At 41.3% G+C, this 15614-nt stretch overlaps 1 protein-coding gene across 1 annotated transcript in view; it reads right to left on the reverse strand.

The window, feature by feature from the left end:
- Positions 1–98: 98 nt before the first annotated feature.
- Positions 99–15614, reverse strand: part of SLC28A3 (solute carrier family 28 member 3) — a 61756-nt gene continuing 46240 nt past the window's right edge. The window contains exons 10-17 of the mRNA XM_024132909.2: positions 13480–13605; positions 11758–11888; positions 9806–9974; positions 9200–9397; positions 3364–3445; positions 2641–2739; positions 2310–2430; positions 99–1479 (exon numbers count right to left, since the gene is read on the reverse strand). Coding sequence (XP_023988677.1) covers positions 1359–1479; positions 2310–2430; positions 2641–2739; positions 3364–3445; positions 9200–9397; positions 9806–9974; positions 11758–11888; positions 13480–13605 — 1047 coding nt within the window. The 3' untranslated portion in view covers positions 99–1358. The remainder of the gene's footprint in view (positions 1480–2309; positions 2431–2640; positions 2740–3363; positions 3446–9199; positions 9398–9805; positions 9975–11757; positions 11889–13479; positions 13606–15614) is intronic.

The following is a 15614-nucleotide window of genomic DNA, read 5'->3' on the forward strand; positions in this document are numbered from 1 at the left end:
CGCGCGTCCGGAGCCTGGGCTCTGCAACGGCAGAGGCCACAACAGTGAGAGGCCCGCATACCAAAAAAAAAAAAAAAAAAAGTAGCCAAACAAACAAAAACAAAACAAAACAAAACAAAAAACCAGAAAACACCAAACAAAAACAAAAAACTGAAAACAAAGTGAATGCTTGTCCATAGAGTAATGACCAGTATTCATATATATATATAATATGTCATGGGCTATTATGAAGCCTTTGAAAAGAATAGTTAAAGTTTGCTGGTGGACTAGAATACCTACAAAGTATTGTTATAGAATAAAAGTAAACCACATAAAAATGTGAGTAATACCAGTATTGTAAAACTACCATTCCAATCCTCAATAGATGGATATGTTTGTAAAATATGACCAGGACATAAAAAAGGTACAGAAAATGATGCATCACGTTATTTAACTTGGGTTACCTGTATGTGATGGGGCAGGGGAAAGGAAGAAGGAAGCAAGTAGAAAAAAAATAAAACCTCTAACTCCCTCCCTCCCCCAGAGTGTATATTATCTCTTTTATGTAAAATCACACACACTCCAAGTGAAAAGAAGATGAAGGTGATATATAAATAGAGTCATTCTACTTGTGTAGAAACAACAAATCTGCCACATTTTTATATGTTTAGAGAACGATGCTTGTACTAGACCATTAACAATAATCTCAGGGTGTGGTACTGGAAAGAGAGCTGGGGTGAACAGGATGGAGAGAAAGTTGTGTGTGTGTGTGTGTAAAATTGCCACTTTTATTATTAGAAGTTAATATTAATTTTTGAATTTGAAAAGGAAGAAACTTAATTAACTCTCAGGAATTAAATAGAATAGAAAAGAGCAAACAGTTACAAAGAGAAAAAAGAGTGAGAAAGAAAAATAATAGCCATAGCAAACAAAGGAGAACCAGCATATGAATAATTGGCATCCCTGACACACTATTCCATAGCCTTTTATGAAGGCTAACACCAGAACATAGAGAACAGAGGGAAAAGACACGTAAATATATTTTTTCTAAAATAAAGTCTCAGTACTGAAAGGGCACAGTAAGTTCCAAGAAAAATATGATACAAATGATCAATAATTAGAAATATCCTAGTATATTGTACTTTGGAGATAAAGAGTCCTTTGGGCATTTAGGTTCCTACTTCATCATCACCACCATCACCACACACACACACACACACACACACAAACACAAGTCAACTATTTACACATGGATTTAAAAAAATTACTCTTGTGCATGAACAAAAATGAAAACACGAATAAATTACTCAAGGTATTCCAAAACCTTTTTCACATTTTTTCTTTTTTCACATTTTTTTCTGTTGGAGAAGTGGCTGAACTCAAAAAGGAATCCAACTGCAGTTTAGTGTTGGTGGATTCAACAAATCGCAGCAGTGTTTCAAAGAATACAGGCTATGGTTTCCTCCTGGGATGACCTCACCGGGACCGTTGGCAACAGCGCTGGTGAAAAAGTAGAAGAAAACAGTTAGTTGAACCTTAGAAAACAGAAACAGTAGATGAGCAGAAGATGACACATTAGAGATTGCATAGGGCGAGAAGCTGATATCCTGCCTCCCATTCCAGTTAGGGAGGGTTAAGGACAGAGGCAGCAGAGAAGTAGTTTTGACTCTTAAATCCCGTTTGGCCTGAATGGCTCACCTTATTTCCTCTAGCGTAAAAGAATAAAGGATAGAAGCAATCCATATAAAAACACGTGCACATTAAGAAGGGCTGATGGAGTGGTGATACTGCTTTTGAAGATAGAGACTGTACGGAGTGGGGGTGGCTGGCATGGGTCACTGATGGCCCCTCATCCACTGTAGCATCACCATCATCATGTTGTCAGGGAAGCCTGCATTGCTTGATACCCTTGAAAGGGAGGCAGTATGGGCTCTATGGGCAGAAAGACCCACATTTTCTTGGGTCTTTCTATCTTGATCTTTCTTGCACTCATTTTGCTTGGGTAAGTGACCTTGCCTCCCCAAGCCCAGATTTTATCTAATGCTTAAAAAAGCAGTAGTGCCTAACTTCTACAGCGGCTGCAAGGTTTAAGTGAGCTAATTCATACAAAGCACCTAATACACAGCTGGGGGCATATTAAAATGTTTGAGCAGCACTGGTTAGTGCTATGGTTTTTAGTCTTAGTTAGTCAAGATGAAAGGTGGTTAGAACTGCCAAACAAGTTCTTATATTAAGAGTTATGAAGTTACAAAATTAAGTGGTTGGGGCCCTTCGGTCTATTTTTATTATTAATGATGGATATAAAGAAGTTATCTTCAAGAATACGATACCTGCTCAATAGACTCTGGCAACAAGATACTACATCGGTTGTGTTTCTAACCAAGCTGGAGTTGAAGGCATTCTCCAAAATGTGATGACAGTTGTTGTCCACAGGAGTGCTGGTAAGTAGGCCTGGAAGTGGAACAGAGTTCTGTTTATTTAATTAATGAAGTCACTGAACTCTCCTTCTATTCTTGGCTTCTCCACCATGCTCCACACATTTCACTTCACAATCTACTTAATGGCAGCTGTGCCTCTCAGCTCTCTGCAGAGGCACCGTCCCCCCAAAGCTGCCATCCTCTGAGCACAGGGAGATGGGACACAGAGGATGCAATGCAGTACCTGAGATGCAGGCTGTCATGAAGCAGGCGATGGTCCCTGCAATCAGAGCTCTCACTGATCCTGCGGCGATGTCATGCTTTCTGGAAGGAGCTATGGATGCTGGGAAATGTGGAAGCAAGCATGGCAGATTAATGTTGAGCCTATTGATTAGAATTCCAAATTCCCAGCCTTTGAGAATTGTTCTGGGGCTGGAGTCTCAGGTCCGTTGACTTTTCTTTTTTTAAACTGAGCTGGAGAATTCAAGATTCAAGAGCTTAGTGATGAGCTCCACATCCAAAGAAGTTTCTCTGGTGTAGGAGAACTCACAGTATGTTCATGAGGGCATGACAAGACAAATGGGTTTCAAGGAAGGATTCCAAATATCTGCAACTCATCTGTCACCATCTCCTTCTTTGCCCATGGTGGCATAGAATTAATTAATCACGGCATTTTCCCATTGAATTTCCACTGGCCCTCAGAATCCTTCTCTAGCTGGTCATTATAAATCTATTGGAATTGGCATACAAAGTGTAATCTATTTGTTATCTTTGAGTGGGGTAACACCTGTACATTTGAGCAAATTTTTCCCGACATTAGCAGAGCAGGGATAAAAAATAGACCCGAAAGAATTTACTGCTGTTGCAGGGCTCTTTTTTTCGGACACAAATAATGTTACAGAGCAACATGGAGATTGGAAGCATGTTTATATCATATCTGTTGTTGGAGAATATTCTTTTCACTTACTGAGTCCGCCGATCACTATTCCTAGGGAACCGAAATTGGCAAAGCCACAGAGAGCATAAGTGGCAATTGTCTCAGCACGAATCTAGAAATAAGCATAAACACACAGATGTATACATGATGTGACCCAGCTGAGTATATCTGATATCCTAACTGGGCTTCCTATTCCGACTATGGAATCAATATTCACAAATAAATGTACAGTGTATGGTGTCAAACACCTGTTGCTTCCTGGTCTCTTTCTTCCATCTCCCCTTGAATATTTTTTTCTTTTTTTTTTTGGCTGTAAGGGGGCTTCGTTGCTGCCTGTGGGCTTTCTCTAGTTGTAGCAAGTGGGGGCTACTCTTCGTTGTGGTGCGTGGGCTTCTCATTGTGGTGGCTTCTCTTGTCGTGGAGCATGGGCTCTAGGCGCGCGAGCTTCAGTAGTTGCGGCACGCAGGCTCAGTAGTTGTGGTGCACGGGCTTAGTTGCTCTGCGGCATGTGGGATCTTCCTGGATCAGGGATTGAACCCGTGTTCCCTGCATTGGCAGGCAGATTCTTAACCACTGTGCCACCAGGGAAGTTCTCCCCTTGAATTTTCAGGGAGGGAAAGAGGCTGTGTGGATTCAGAGACTCTCCATGGAGTTCTTGGAGTTGGTACTGTTGGCCTCTACAAATGCTATTTTCTGCTCGATGATAACTTCTAATATTCAGTATGACCACTTGCTATATTGTGTCAGGCACAGTACTAGCTGCTGACAATACAAAGTTGGCCCCAGAAAATACTCACATTACATTTATTTGACAAAGGACTTATTCAGAATGTATAAAGAACTGTTATAACTCATTAAGAAGACAAGCAACCAATAAAAAAAAGAGATTTCACAAAAGATACGCAAATGGCCAAAATAAGCACATGAGAAGATGTTTGACATCATTAATCACCAGGAAAATGCAAATTAAATTAAAACAATGAGCTCAGTACACATCCACTAAAATGGCTAAAAAAGATGGACAACACCCAGTGTTGGCAAGGATGTTGAGCAATTGGAACTCTTGTACATTGTTGGTGGGAATGTAAACTGATACAGCCTGTCTGTAAAATACAAACATACTTGGCAGTTTCTTATCAAATTAACATAACAGCCTGTATGACCCAGTAATGCCACTCCTAGGAATGTTCCCAGGAGAAATAAAAATATGTGTCTTCAAGAAGACTGTACGTGAATATTTATAACAGCTTTATTCACAATAGCCCCAAGCTGGAAACAACTCAAATGCCATTCAATTGGCGAATGGATAAATAAAGTGTGGATATGCATTAAAAAAGAATACTACTCTGCAGTAGAAAAGAAAAAACTAATACATGCAACAACATGAATCCTAAGTGAGTCAATTCATACGAAATTCTAGAACAAGCAAAAGTGATCTACAGTAAGAGAAAGATCACTGGTTTTCTGGGACTGGGTTGGGGTGGGATGGGGTGTTGTTGACAACTGGCCATGAGGGAAGTTTTCCAGGTGTGGTGGAAATGTGTGATATCTTGATTGTTTGTGGTCGTGGTTACACAGGTGACAGATTTATCAGAACATATGTACACCAAAAATAGGCCTTTTTTGTATGCAAATTATACTTCAGTGAAAAGGAATTATCTTAGTAAAAACGAAGCTCACAGATACCAGAGGGGCTCCTTTCAGCTGACTGTGGTGTGTGCTTGCCTTTCTTTGTTCCTCAGCTCTGACCAGACCATAGGAATGTTAGGTAGTGGGAGAGTGAATAGTCCTTTCACAGGGCAGTAAGAAGATGGCAGGTGAATTCTTGGAAGCTTGAGCATGACCCTCCTTCTCTATTCCAATAGGCAAGAGGTACTGCTCAGGCCAGACAATCTTCCTCAGGTTGAGGGGCTGATTATGGGAGGCTTGGAAGATTCAGTAGCCTCGGTTGTTCACCAGAGGCACAGCCAATCTGGCAAAGGCACCCACACAACCAAGGCAATAATTTTCTTTTCCAAAATCCTGAGAAAAATCTATGATTTGGTTCAAAGAATAAACCTTTTCTTTTTTCTTTCACTAACTGGATTTTTAAAAGCTCACATTCAAGACTCAAGAGCTCATGGTAAGGTTTTTTTTTTGTTTTTTTTTTCATGGTAAGTTTTTTGTTGATTATAAGGCTCCTCTTTTCTTTCATAATTTCTGAGAACTCCTTTGTTGATATTCTCAATCAGTGTGCATATAGTGGGCAGGAAAAAATATTTCAAGTATTTGAGCAGTCCGCTGTTTCTGGAAAAGCTCATCATCTTTGTCCCCTGCTCTGTCTACTGGTTTTCATTTAGTTCAGTTGGCTTCAAAAATAGGCAAGCTTATTAAGAGACCGTGAGGAGGGAGATGGCATAAAGTGCTTGAGATTCCTCTTTCTCTTTCTGGGGATTTGTGGGAAAGGGATACACAGATGTGGCCATGTAGGGTTTTATGATAAGAGGAAAAGGAGGCTGGAATGATTACACTTTGCCTTTGTCCATAAATGTGCAGGATTATGTGATGGAAAGACAAATACCATATGACATCACTTATGTCTAAGTGGAATTTAGTCCATCCATAATACATCTTCCAGCTCTCCTTGCACAGGAGCAAAGGTGCCACAAGGACAGTCATTGTAGCATTACTTCTAATAGCAAAAAAACTGGTAACAGCGTTCATCACCAAGGGACTGCTTAAAATAAGTTATGATGTGCTCATACTCTGTCACAGGCATTGATATGGCGTGGCATCCAAGATATGTTACCAAGAGCAAAGAGCAACACTAACAACAGTGAGCATAACGTGGAACAGGGAGAGGAGGTGAATGACAGAGAAATAGGGAGGCTGCCTTCCTTTTCCCTCCACACCTCTTGTACCTTTTGAATTCTGTACCATGGTATGTTTTATGTGCAAACAAACACAAAAAGTATTATCTTTAAGAAGGGGAAAATGATGAAAATGATGGAGTGATAAAGAGCTCATTCTAGGGACAACGTGCTACATACACATTTCTCTTATTCTTTTAATTGAAGTATAGTTGATTTACAACGTTGTGTTAGTTTTTGCTGTACAGCAAAGTGATTCAGTTTATATATATATATATATATATATATATATATACACACACACACATATATATATTCTTTTCCATTATGGTTTATTACAGGGTATTAAATATAGTTCCCTGTGCTATACCATAGGACCTTGTTGTTTATCAATTTTATATATAGTAGTTTGTATCTGCTAATTCCAAACTCCTAATTTATCCCTTCCCCCTCCTCCTTTCCCCATTGGTAACCATAAGTTTGTTTTCTATGTCTGTGAGTCTGTTTCTGTTTCGTAAATAAGTTCATCTGTGTCATATTTTAGATTCCACTTAGATATAAGTGATATCATATGGTATTTGTCTTTCTCTTTCTGACTTACTTCACTTAGTGTGATAATCTCTAGGTCCACCCATGTTACTGCAAATGGCATCATTTCATTCTTTTTTATGGCTGAGTAGTATTCCATTATGTATACAGACCATATCTTCTTTATCCATTCATCTGTCGATGGATATTAGGTTGCATCCATGTCTTGGCTATTGTAAATAGTGCTGCTATGAACACTGGGGTGCAGGTATCTTTTCATATCATAGTTTTGTCCAGATATATGCCCAGGAGTGGGATTGCTGGATCATGTGGAAACTCTATTTTTAGTTTTTTGAGGAACCTCCATACTGTTTTCCATAGTGGCTGCACTAATGTACATTCCCACCAACAGTGTAGGAGGGTTACCTTTTCTACACACCCTCTCCAGCATTTATTATTTGTAGGCTTTTTAATGATGGCCATTCTGACTGGTGTGAGGTGATACCTCGTAGTTTTTTTTGTTTTTTGTTTTTTTGCGGTACGCGGGGCCCCTCACCGCTGTGGCCTCTCCTGCTGCGGAGCACAGGCTCCGGACGCGCAGGCCCAGAGGCCACGGCCCACGGACCCAGCCGCTCCGTGGCACACGGGATCCTCCCAGACCAGGGCACGAACCCGCGTCCCCTGCATCAGCAGGCAGACTCCCAACCACTGCGCCACCAGGGAAGCCCGATACCTCGTAGTTTTGATTTGCATTTCTCTAATAATTAGTGATGTTGAGCATCTTTCCATGTGCCTGTTGGCCATCTGCACCTACATATTCTGACCACTTAGATGGAGGCTGTCAGTGGGCATAATGCAATGGATTACACTGGGTTTTTGCCTCATGGACCCAGATCAAATGTTTCAGTCACGTGGTACTTTTTCCAGTAGATGGTGGGACAGTCCCACCACTTGTTGGTTGGTAAACAGAAATTGTAGGAACTCATCCCCATTTGGTTGATGGGAAATAACAAATTGGGAAAAACAAAATGTTTTCCCCTTTGTGACTCGACAATAGCTGAAGCCATTGAGCTCATATCTCCAAATATCTTCTGTGGGTCTGCCTGTGGTTGGGCTCACTCCCAACCTAAATCAGCTCTACTGTTCTATTTCTGTCCTCTTAATAACCTGTTCACAAACCTGCTTAGCACAACCAGAACTGAGAGCTTCCTTTTAGCAAAACTACGTTCTCCAGGCAACTGCCAGTTGAGGATGGAAAACATTTCACTTAATTTAGCCTATTCTTTACTTTTGGCAGGGAAGCAAGCTAGTTTGTGGTGGCATCCAAACAATGAGGACATTTGGCCAAGCTCCATTGCGTGGTCAGTTGAAGAATGAACGTTTGAGACGCAGGAGACCTACTCTCCTAGAGCTCTTGTTCATATCAGATGTGTGTATGTCAAAATGCCGCTGACCATAAAATACAAATCAGTACTCTCCTGGAGTTTGTTGTGATATTTGTGTGACAAGTGGGAGGAAAATTTGCATGTTTGGTGTTTGGGAGGCTGGGTGAGATGATGGTCGTGGTCAGAGGCGGGCAGTCTCAGTTAGAACCTTGGGCAGCATGTTTTCCCTCCCCATTCCTTTTAAAGCCAAATACCTGCCCAGGACATTCATTCCAAATGGACTGTTTTAATGAGTCATGGCGGTGGTTGGAAATGTTCACCATTTCCCTAAGAGTTTCCACGTGTGACAATTCTGTTCTTCTGGAAAGTAGAAGTTAGAGACTCAGATGCAAATATGGCTTAAATAATGATCTCCTCCAAGTTCCCTCATCCCATTCAAGGCCAAGCAGACATGAGCATCTTGCAGGCTATGGACCCGAAATCCTGACATAATTATAGGGTGCTTGTCTGAAAGGCCCTGAGCTTTTTCTCTTCCCTCATTCACTTGGAGAGTAGTTACTGTGTCTCACTGTTTCTTTCGATGTCCAGGTGCTATGCGGCACTTAGGCAGTTTCTCAGAGTTCAAACAATTTCTTAAATAGGAAGGAAGAGTCCTTCCTGGTCATTAGACTATGAGCCCCATGAGAGCAGAGGCCTTATCACTCATTCAACACCGTGACCTCCGTACATAGCACAGTGCTCACAGAAGACATTCCATAAATATCTGTTGATTGATTCCAATCCCAGCTCATATGACTCTGGGTTGTTATTGATAGTGCTCAAAGGTAATCACTTATCACAGTGGTAAGGATTAGTTGCGTTTCTTTCTGTACACACACACACGCGCGCGCGCGCACGTGCGTGCGCACAGACACTGTGATTAACTCAACGCAACTGACAATTATGAGTCACTATGTACATTATGATGTCAGACGTTTTTGGCCTGTTTCCTTCTGATGTACCCCAAATGCCTGGCATGGTGCCTGACACACAGAGGCACCAGCAGCTATCTGATGAATGTATGTGTGTGACGAAGAAGTATATTGGGGGAAAAAATTTACTCACCGACATATATTGCTGCACACCGTCCACAAATTTGGGTCCACCCTCTTTCCTTAAATGGATCAATTTTGAGAGTTTCTCATAAGCCACAAATTCATTGAAGAATGTCTTATAACCTATGAGTTTGGCAACCATAAAGCTGTCTTGCCAGTCCACTCCCATCATGAAGGAAAAGGGCATGAAGATGTAGGAGCATATTACCTACAAAAACCAAAAATGGATACTTTATTAGAGTAGTGATTTGCTTCCGGTTCTTCGGCCTCACCCTCATGACCAGATTGTTCCCTCCCCCTCTGTGTGTCCTTTAGGCACAGAGATCCCTGTGCATTCTCTAGCCTGTCTATATCCATTAGGAGTCAAGGTTGAAACTGGGTCATCTGAAGTAACCTGGATTTTGGGGAACGGGGTCAGGACAGAATGGTTCTGTGTTGGGGTAAGGAGGGTGATAGGAGACAGCAAAAGGGGTGTGGGAAGAGCGGGATTCATGATAAGTTTGTACATTGTATAAGAGTGCACTATACGCGTTAGGAAAGGCTGTTCACAAACCTATTTTATTTTTAAACAAAAAAGGAGGAAACAAAAAGGAGGAAAAGCATGATAGAATCATACCTCGAAACTCAGTTGTGGGTAGTCCAACATGTTTCCAAACCAGGACAGGGCTGAATTCACAAAAGACAACAGGGACAGGAAGGCAATCAAATTCACAGCGATGTTTGCCACCAGGGGAATGGATGAGGATGCTCCCTGTGCTGCGGCTTCTAGGAGATTCTTTGAATCACTTTATCAAAAAGTAGCAATTCCAGAATTACCAAGGGATTATCAGTGGATGGACATCACAGGTGTAGAAATGGCATAATCAGAGCTCATTCAAATGGAGAGACAAACTCTCAGACCCATGTCCTGGCTAAAATACTCACCTGAATTCCCTGAAATCATGATGGGATTTATAATTGTTGAGTGTAGGTGATGGGCATATGAGTATCTAAATGTTATACTACTCTTTTAATTTGGAGGCGTTTATAATAAAAAATTGGGATAAAAATGTTACAGGTTTTAACAATGATATTTAATTAAAAGTAGCTTCCAGAGAATATTTATAAAATATTCACAGTAAAAGAACTAGCAATTCAAGGAAGGCCTGTGTATCCACCACCTCATTTAAGAAATGGAGAGTCACATCAGCTTTGAGCACGCCCTACTTCATCTCACCTTCTTCTCTCTAATCTCAGAGGTACTGGGCCCACTAGAATTTGCTTATGATTCCCTTTCTTTTCAATTTTCTTTATCCCTACATAATACATTGTGTCAGTTTACATACTTGCTAACTATATAAGTGAAATCCATATATTCCATATATATTCTTGGGCAACTTGCTTTTTCACTCATGGTTATGACTCTCTCTACATACAAACAAGGGATGAATCTCAGAAACATATTGGTTGATGAATTCTGTTACTTAATGACATACTTTTGAATACCCTAAATCTCTTAGTTTTTTCCACTCTCTTCTCTTTCTTTTGAACAGGGAAAAAAGTAAGTGAACCTAAGAGGGGTTAGAAATACCTGTATCGGGACTTCCCTGGTCCAATGGTTAAGAATCCGCCTTCCAATGCAGGGGACGTGGGTTCGATCTCTGGTCGGGGAACTAAGATCCTACATGCCGTGGGACAACTAAGCCTGTGGGCTCTAGAGCCCACACACCACAACTAGAGAGAAGCCCACCTGCTGTAATGAAGAGCTCTCGCACCACAACTAAGACTTAATGCGGGGGAGGGGGAAGGGTAAGCTGTGACGAAGTGAGAGAGTAGCAGGGACATATATGCACTACCAAATGTAAATTAGATAGCTAGTGGGAAGCTGCCGCATAGCACAGGGAGATCACCTCTGTGCTTTGTGACCATGAGAGGGGTGGGATAGGGAGGGTGGGAGGGAGGGAGACGCAAGAGGGAAGAGATATGGGAACATATGTATATGTATAACTGATTCACTTTGTTGTAAAGGAGAAACTAACACACTATTGTAAAACAGTTATACTCCAATAAAGATGTTAAAAAAAAAAAGACTTAATGCAGCCAAATAAATAAATAAATAAATAAATAATTTTTAATAAAAAGGAATACCGATATCACACTTATCTTCCCTATTATATAAGAAACTTCCAGAAACGGTGATCCTATGGCTTTCTAACAGTCTTAAATCATGGCCCAATGAACCCTATGCTATATTTAAAATTAAATATCTCTTCACCTAAAACTAATATAATATTGAAAATCAACTATACTTCAATCTAAAAAAAAAATTAAACGAAATATCTACACTGAACAGTCAAGGAAACGTATTGACATTTAGGTATTGATATTTAGAAAAGATCTCGAGTACTGAAACAAGATATTTTGGGTGAAGTCTACATAGTCATGGGAAATTAAATTCACTTTAATTCACTGTGTTCTCTGATAATCAAATTCTTGCTGTACTTTGAATCTGGACTGGAGCAAACCCCCCCTCCCGCCAACCTCCTGCTTGTATAGTCAATAATAACTAGGTGAACGTGTCCCACTTACCCATTTTCCATTTTCATGGCTTTCTTGAGGGTTATTTTAGGTGTTTCTGTCTCAGGCCAAAAAAGTTTAGCAATAGCCAATGCCGCAGGTGCAGACATAACTGAAGCAGTTAACAAGTGAGAGGACGAAACCTGTGATTTCAGGAGAAAGAAGACCAACTTAGATTTAGCTTTTCTCTTGTGTTCCGAATGAATGGCTCAAATGCCTTACAAGGCAGGCATTGATTACGTGCCAGAAATCAATGTTTCTTTGGAGGCTTAGAAGAGCTCAAAGAGCCACACGCTGGGTATCACCTTGAGAGGAGGGAGGAAGTTATACCAGTTGACCACATCCTCGGGGAGAAGCACAAAACCACAATCTGAGTATTTCAGAAGAGAATTAATCCTGTGTTGTAGAAACTTTCAAGGAAGATAACTCTACCTCTCTGTTGTTCCTCTGAATGTTCATATAGTCCCTAAAGCTATTTCATTACATCATCAGTTTAGCTGGTGGGTATCTGTGGTGCAGGCATGGGTACACACCTCTCCATTTTCCTTTTGCTTTCCTGATGTCCTTTGTGCCCCTACGTAATATGTGTTTATCCAGAGTCCCTTTAATCTGTAAGCGATTTTTGTTTTCCTCTTTGCAGGTCTACTTAAACTCTTCCCCCTTTCCTTCCCACATCCTTATCTTGTTTCTGGATTCTCTTCCCTGTATTTTCAGAATTATAGAATCTGAACCTCCCTCCCCATTCCCGTTCCACACAGCACAGTTTTGTAGGTAGAATTCCTACAGCAATCCATCTGGGGAGTCAGTCAAACTGGTATTCCTGAGGTCTCCTTCACCCTTTTTTTCTTCCCTTTTCCTACTGATTCGCTCTGTGAGGCTCAGATGAAGTCCTCTAATGAAACTTGCCTATCTTGTAAGAACTCCTCATCACCTGGACCACACAGCTGCTGTGTTATTGCATTTCTCCACCGGGGGTTGTAAATAAGCCCTGGGCTCAGGACATGTGCACCAGTTACCATAACGTTCTTCAGTGCCATCCCATAGACCCCCTGCTCTCAAACTGGGCTATACATTGAAACCTGAGGATTGAAAAGAAACACTGATGCCTGGGTCTCGTCCCAAGAGATTCTGTTGAATTACTCTGGGGTAGGGGCCTGGGCATTAAGGCTTTTAAAAGCTCCTGGGTAATTCTAACGTGAAGTAAGTTTTGAGAATCAGTGCTGTAAGCCAGGAGTCAGAAAATGTTTTCTGTAGAGGGTGAATAGTTTTGGCTTTTAGGGCCACAACTACTCAAGTCTGTATCATAAAAGCTGCTTAGATAATGAACAGGATAGCTGCTTTCCAATCAAACTTTAGTTACAAAAAAAAGGAAGAGATCTAAATTTGGCCCATGGGCCATAGTTTGCTGACCACTGAACTAGATGGCCTTTAACTAGTGTCAGTAATAGTTTTTTTTTTTACTTATTCAAATTTTCAGCCAAAGTAACCTCATAATATGATTTCATTCTGCTATGGTTGGATATAGTTCACATTTAGGTGGCAGAGATATGAGAGTGAAACACCAAACCTCCTTGGGGTCACTCCATTCAAATGCCAAAGAAACTGTGACTAACCAGACAGCAAAAAGAACACTCTTTTGCCCTCCTTATCTGGCAGCAATAGTAAAGGAAAAAGCAGAAATAACAATAGCAAAGGAAGAAGAGGTTTCATAAATTAATCCCCAAACATTCTTACCCCAAAAGAAATGTATGCGCCTAAGACACTTCCAGCAATGGTAGAGAACCCAGCGGTCATAACAGCGTGGAGTTCAGACTTGGTGACATATGGTAAATATGGTCGGACCAGCAGTGGAGACTCTGTCTGGAAATAAAAAGTGATCAGAGTAAACGTTCCCTTACGAGGACATGCTAATTTACTCAAAATTCCATTCTCTACAGCAGTATTTCTAAGAGTGGACTTCAGACCAACTCTATCAGCTTGACTCAAGAACTCGTTTGACATGCAAATTCTCAAATTTACTGAATCAGAAACTCTGGGGCTGGGTCCAGCAGTGGTGTTTTAACAAGGCTTCCTGGTGGTTCCGATGCGTGCTCATGTTTGAGAACCCACACCATCATTGTCTGGGTCTTTTGGACTCCAGGGAAGTGCGCATACAGAGTCACGTGTGAAGCTTGCAAGGCCAATTCACATAAGGCTCTCACCTAGCCTAGGATTGGACTGTGATGGCTTAGTACTCTTTTCTAAGGTTGGAGCACCATGGGCCAAGTAACTGCCCAGTGGCCTGGCCTTGGGAACTGTGATTCCCAAACCTCTGTGACTTCCTATCTTCCAGCTTCATCTCAACAGACCCTAAACCTCTTTGCTGATACTATAGGGACACAAGACACAAGTATGTACAAAAAAACCAGCAATAACATATACTGGTGCCCACAGGCCCATTTCTAATTGAGAATCAGAGACCCCTCTCTTCCCCTTGCATGGGAAGGAATCAATTAGAGTGTAGTTGTAAAGGCTTGAGTCCCATTAAGGAGGGCAGGTGGCCTGCAGCATGGGCTCTCCATAAATAATAGCTGTACTTTTAGCATATTAAGTATCAAGTTGAGCACCACAGAAGCATGTGTGCAATTTTACAATTTTCCCCTCATTATTTCTAATTGTGCTATGAGATTGAGTGTGTTGAGCTTCAATTTATGGACCAAATAGAAACTCAGTACATGAGCCCTCTTACCCTGCAGGTAGGAGTAATCAACTCAAGATGGTGCCCTAATTAGTCCTGAGAGATTTTATGGCTATAATTATAACAATTTCAACTCCTGGGGAAAGAAGTATGGGCCCCACTCTAAATAGTTTGCTCCAGGCTAGTAAGCTGGGCTTACCAATCAGAAGGCTCAGCCTGCCTGAAGCAGTTGTATAAGCCTACTGATCTGGAGCCATGTGTTTTTCTGGGTGACTGGATTTTTGCTTCGAGTTCAATTTCTTTGCACAGCCGTGCTAGCAAGTATTCACACTTGGTTTCCTTGGTGTGTGATTCCATTCTGCCTGAAGCCATATATCCTGAATGATGAGGATGATTATTACCATTTCTTACTTATCTACCCCTTAGGAATGCTGCCATTTTGAGGGACAGAACTTGGCAACATATTTCTTTGCTTAAATGGACTTTGGGCAAAAGAGCATCTATTGGGACTTCCCTGGTGGCACAGGGGATAAGACTCCACACTCTCAATGCAGGGGGCCCAGGTTCGATCCCTGGTCAGGGAACTAGATCCCACATGCATGCTGCAACTAAGAGTTTGCATGCCACAACTAAGGAGCCCACGTGTCACAACTAAGGAGCTGGTGAGCCGCAACTAAGGAGCCCTCCTGCAGCAACTAAGACCCAGTGCAACCAAATAAATAAGTAAATAAATAAATATTTTTTTAAAAAAGAGCATTTATCCACGTGATGGATAAGGAAGGTGAAAACACTTTTGATCATCAGCATTTTTCTTCAGGCTCAGCAAAGAGACTGTTCAGATAAGTTGAAAATGAGCTTAAGTATTTATATGGCTGCATGGTGTTGGTGGAAAGCCTTTTTGGTCTCTTTCGTTGCCACAAGCATTATACTACAGAGTGTAAGGCTGCCTGTTACATGTTTGCAGCTTCAAGATAAATGGTGAACTCCATTTGAGTGGATGAGCTGCTAGCCTCTGATGGGTGGGCCAGAAACCTCAACAATTCAGTTATTTCAGAAAGGACTTATTGAGAATCTATACATGAGAAGCCCTATGCTTTGATAAAATGATTCAATCTTTCTTCCTCTCCATAAATTTTCAAGGACCCAAATTCCACACTAGTGCATTGACACTCATAGAAGGGCGCTCTCTCGC

The sequence above is a fragment of the Physeter macrocephalus genome, chromosome 9, assembly GCF_002837175.3.
Source record: "Physeter macrocephalus isolate SW-GA chromosome 9, ASM283717v5, whole genome shotgun sequence".
In the NCBI taxonomy this organism is placed as follows: domain Eukaryota; kingdom Metazoa; phylum Chordata; class Mammalia; order Artiodactyla; family Physeteridae; genus Physeter; species Physeter macrocephalus.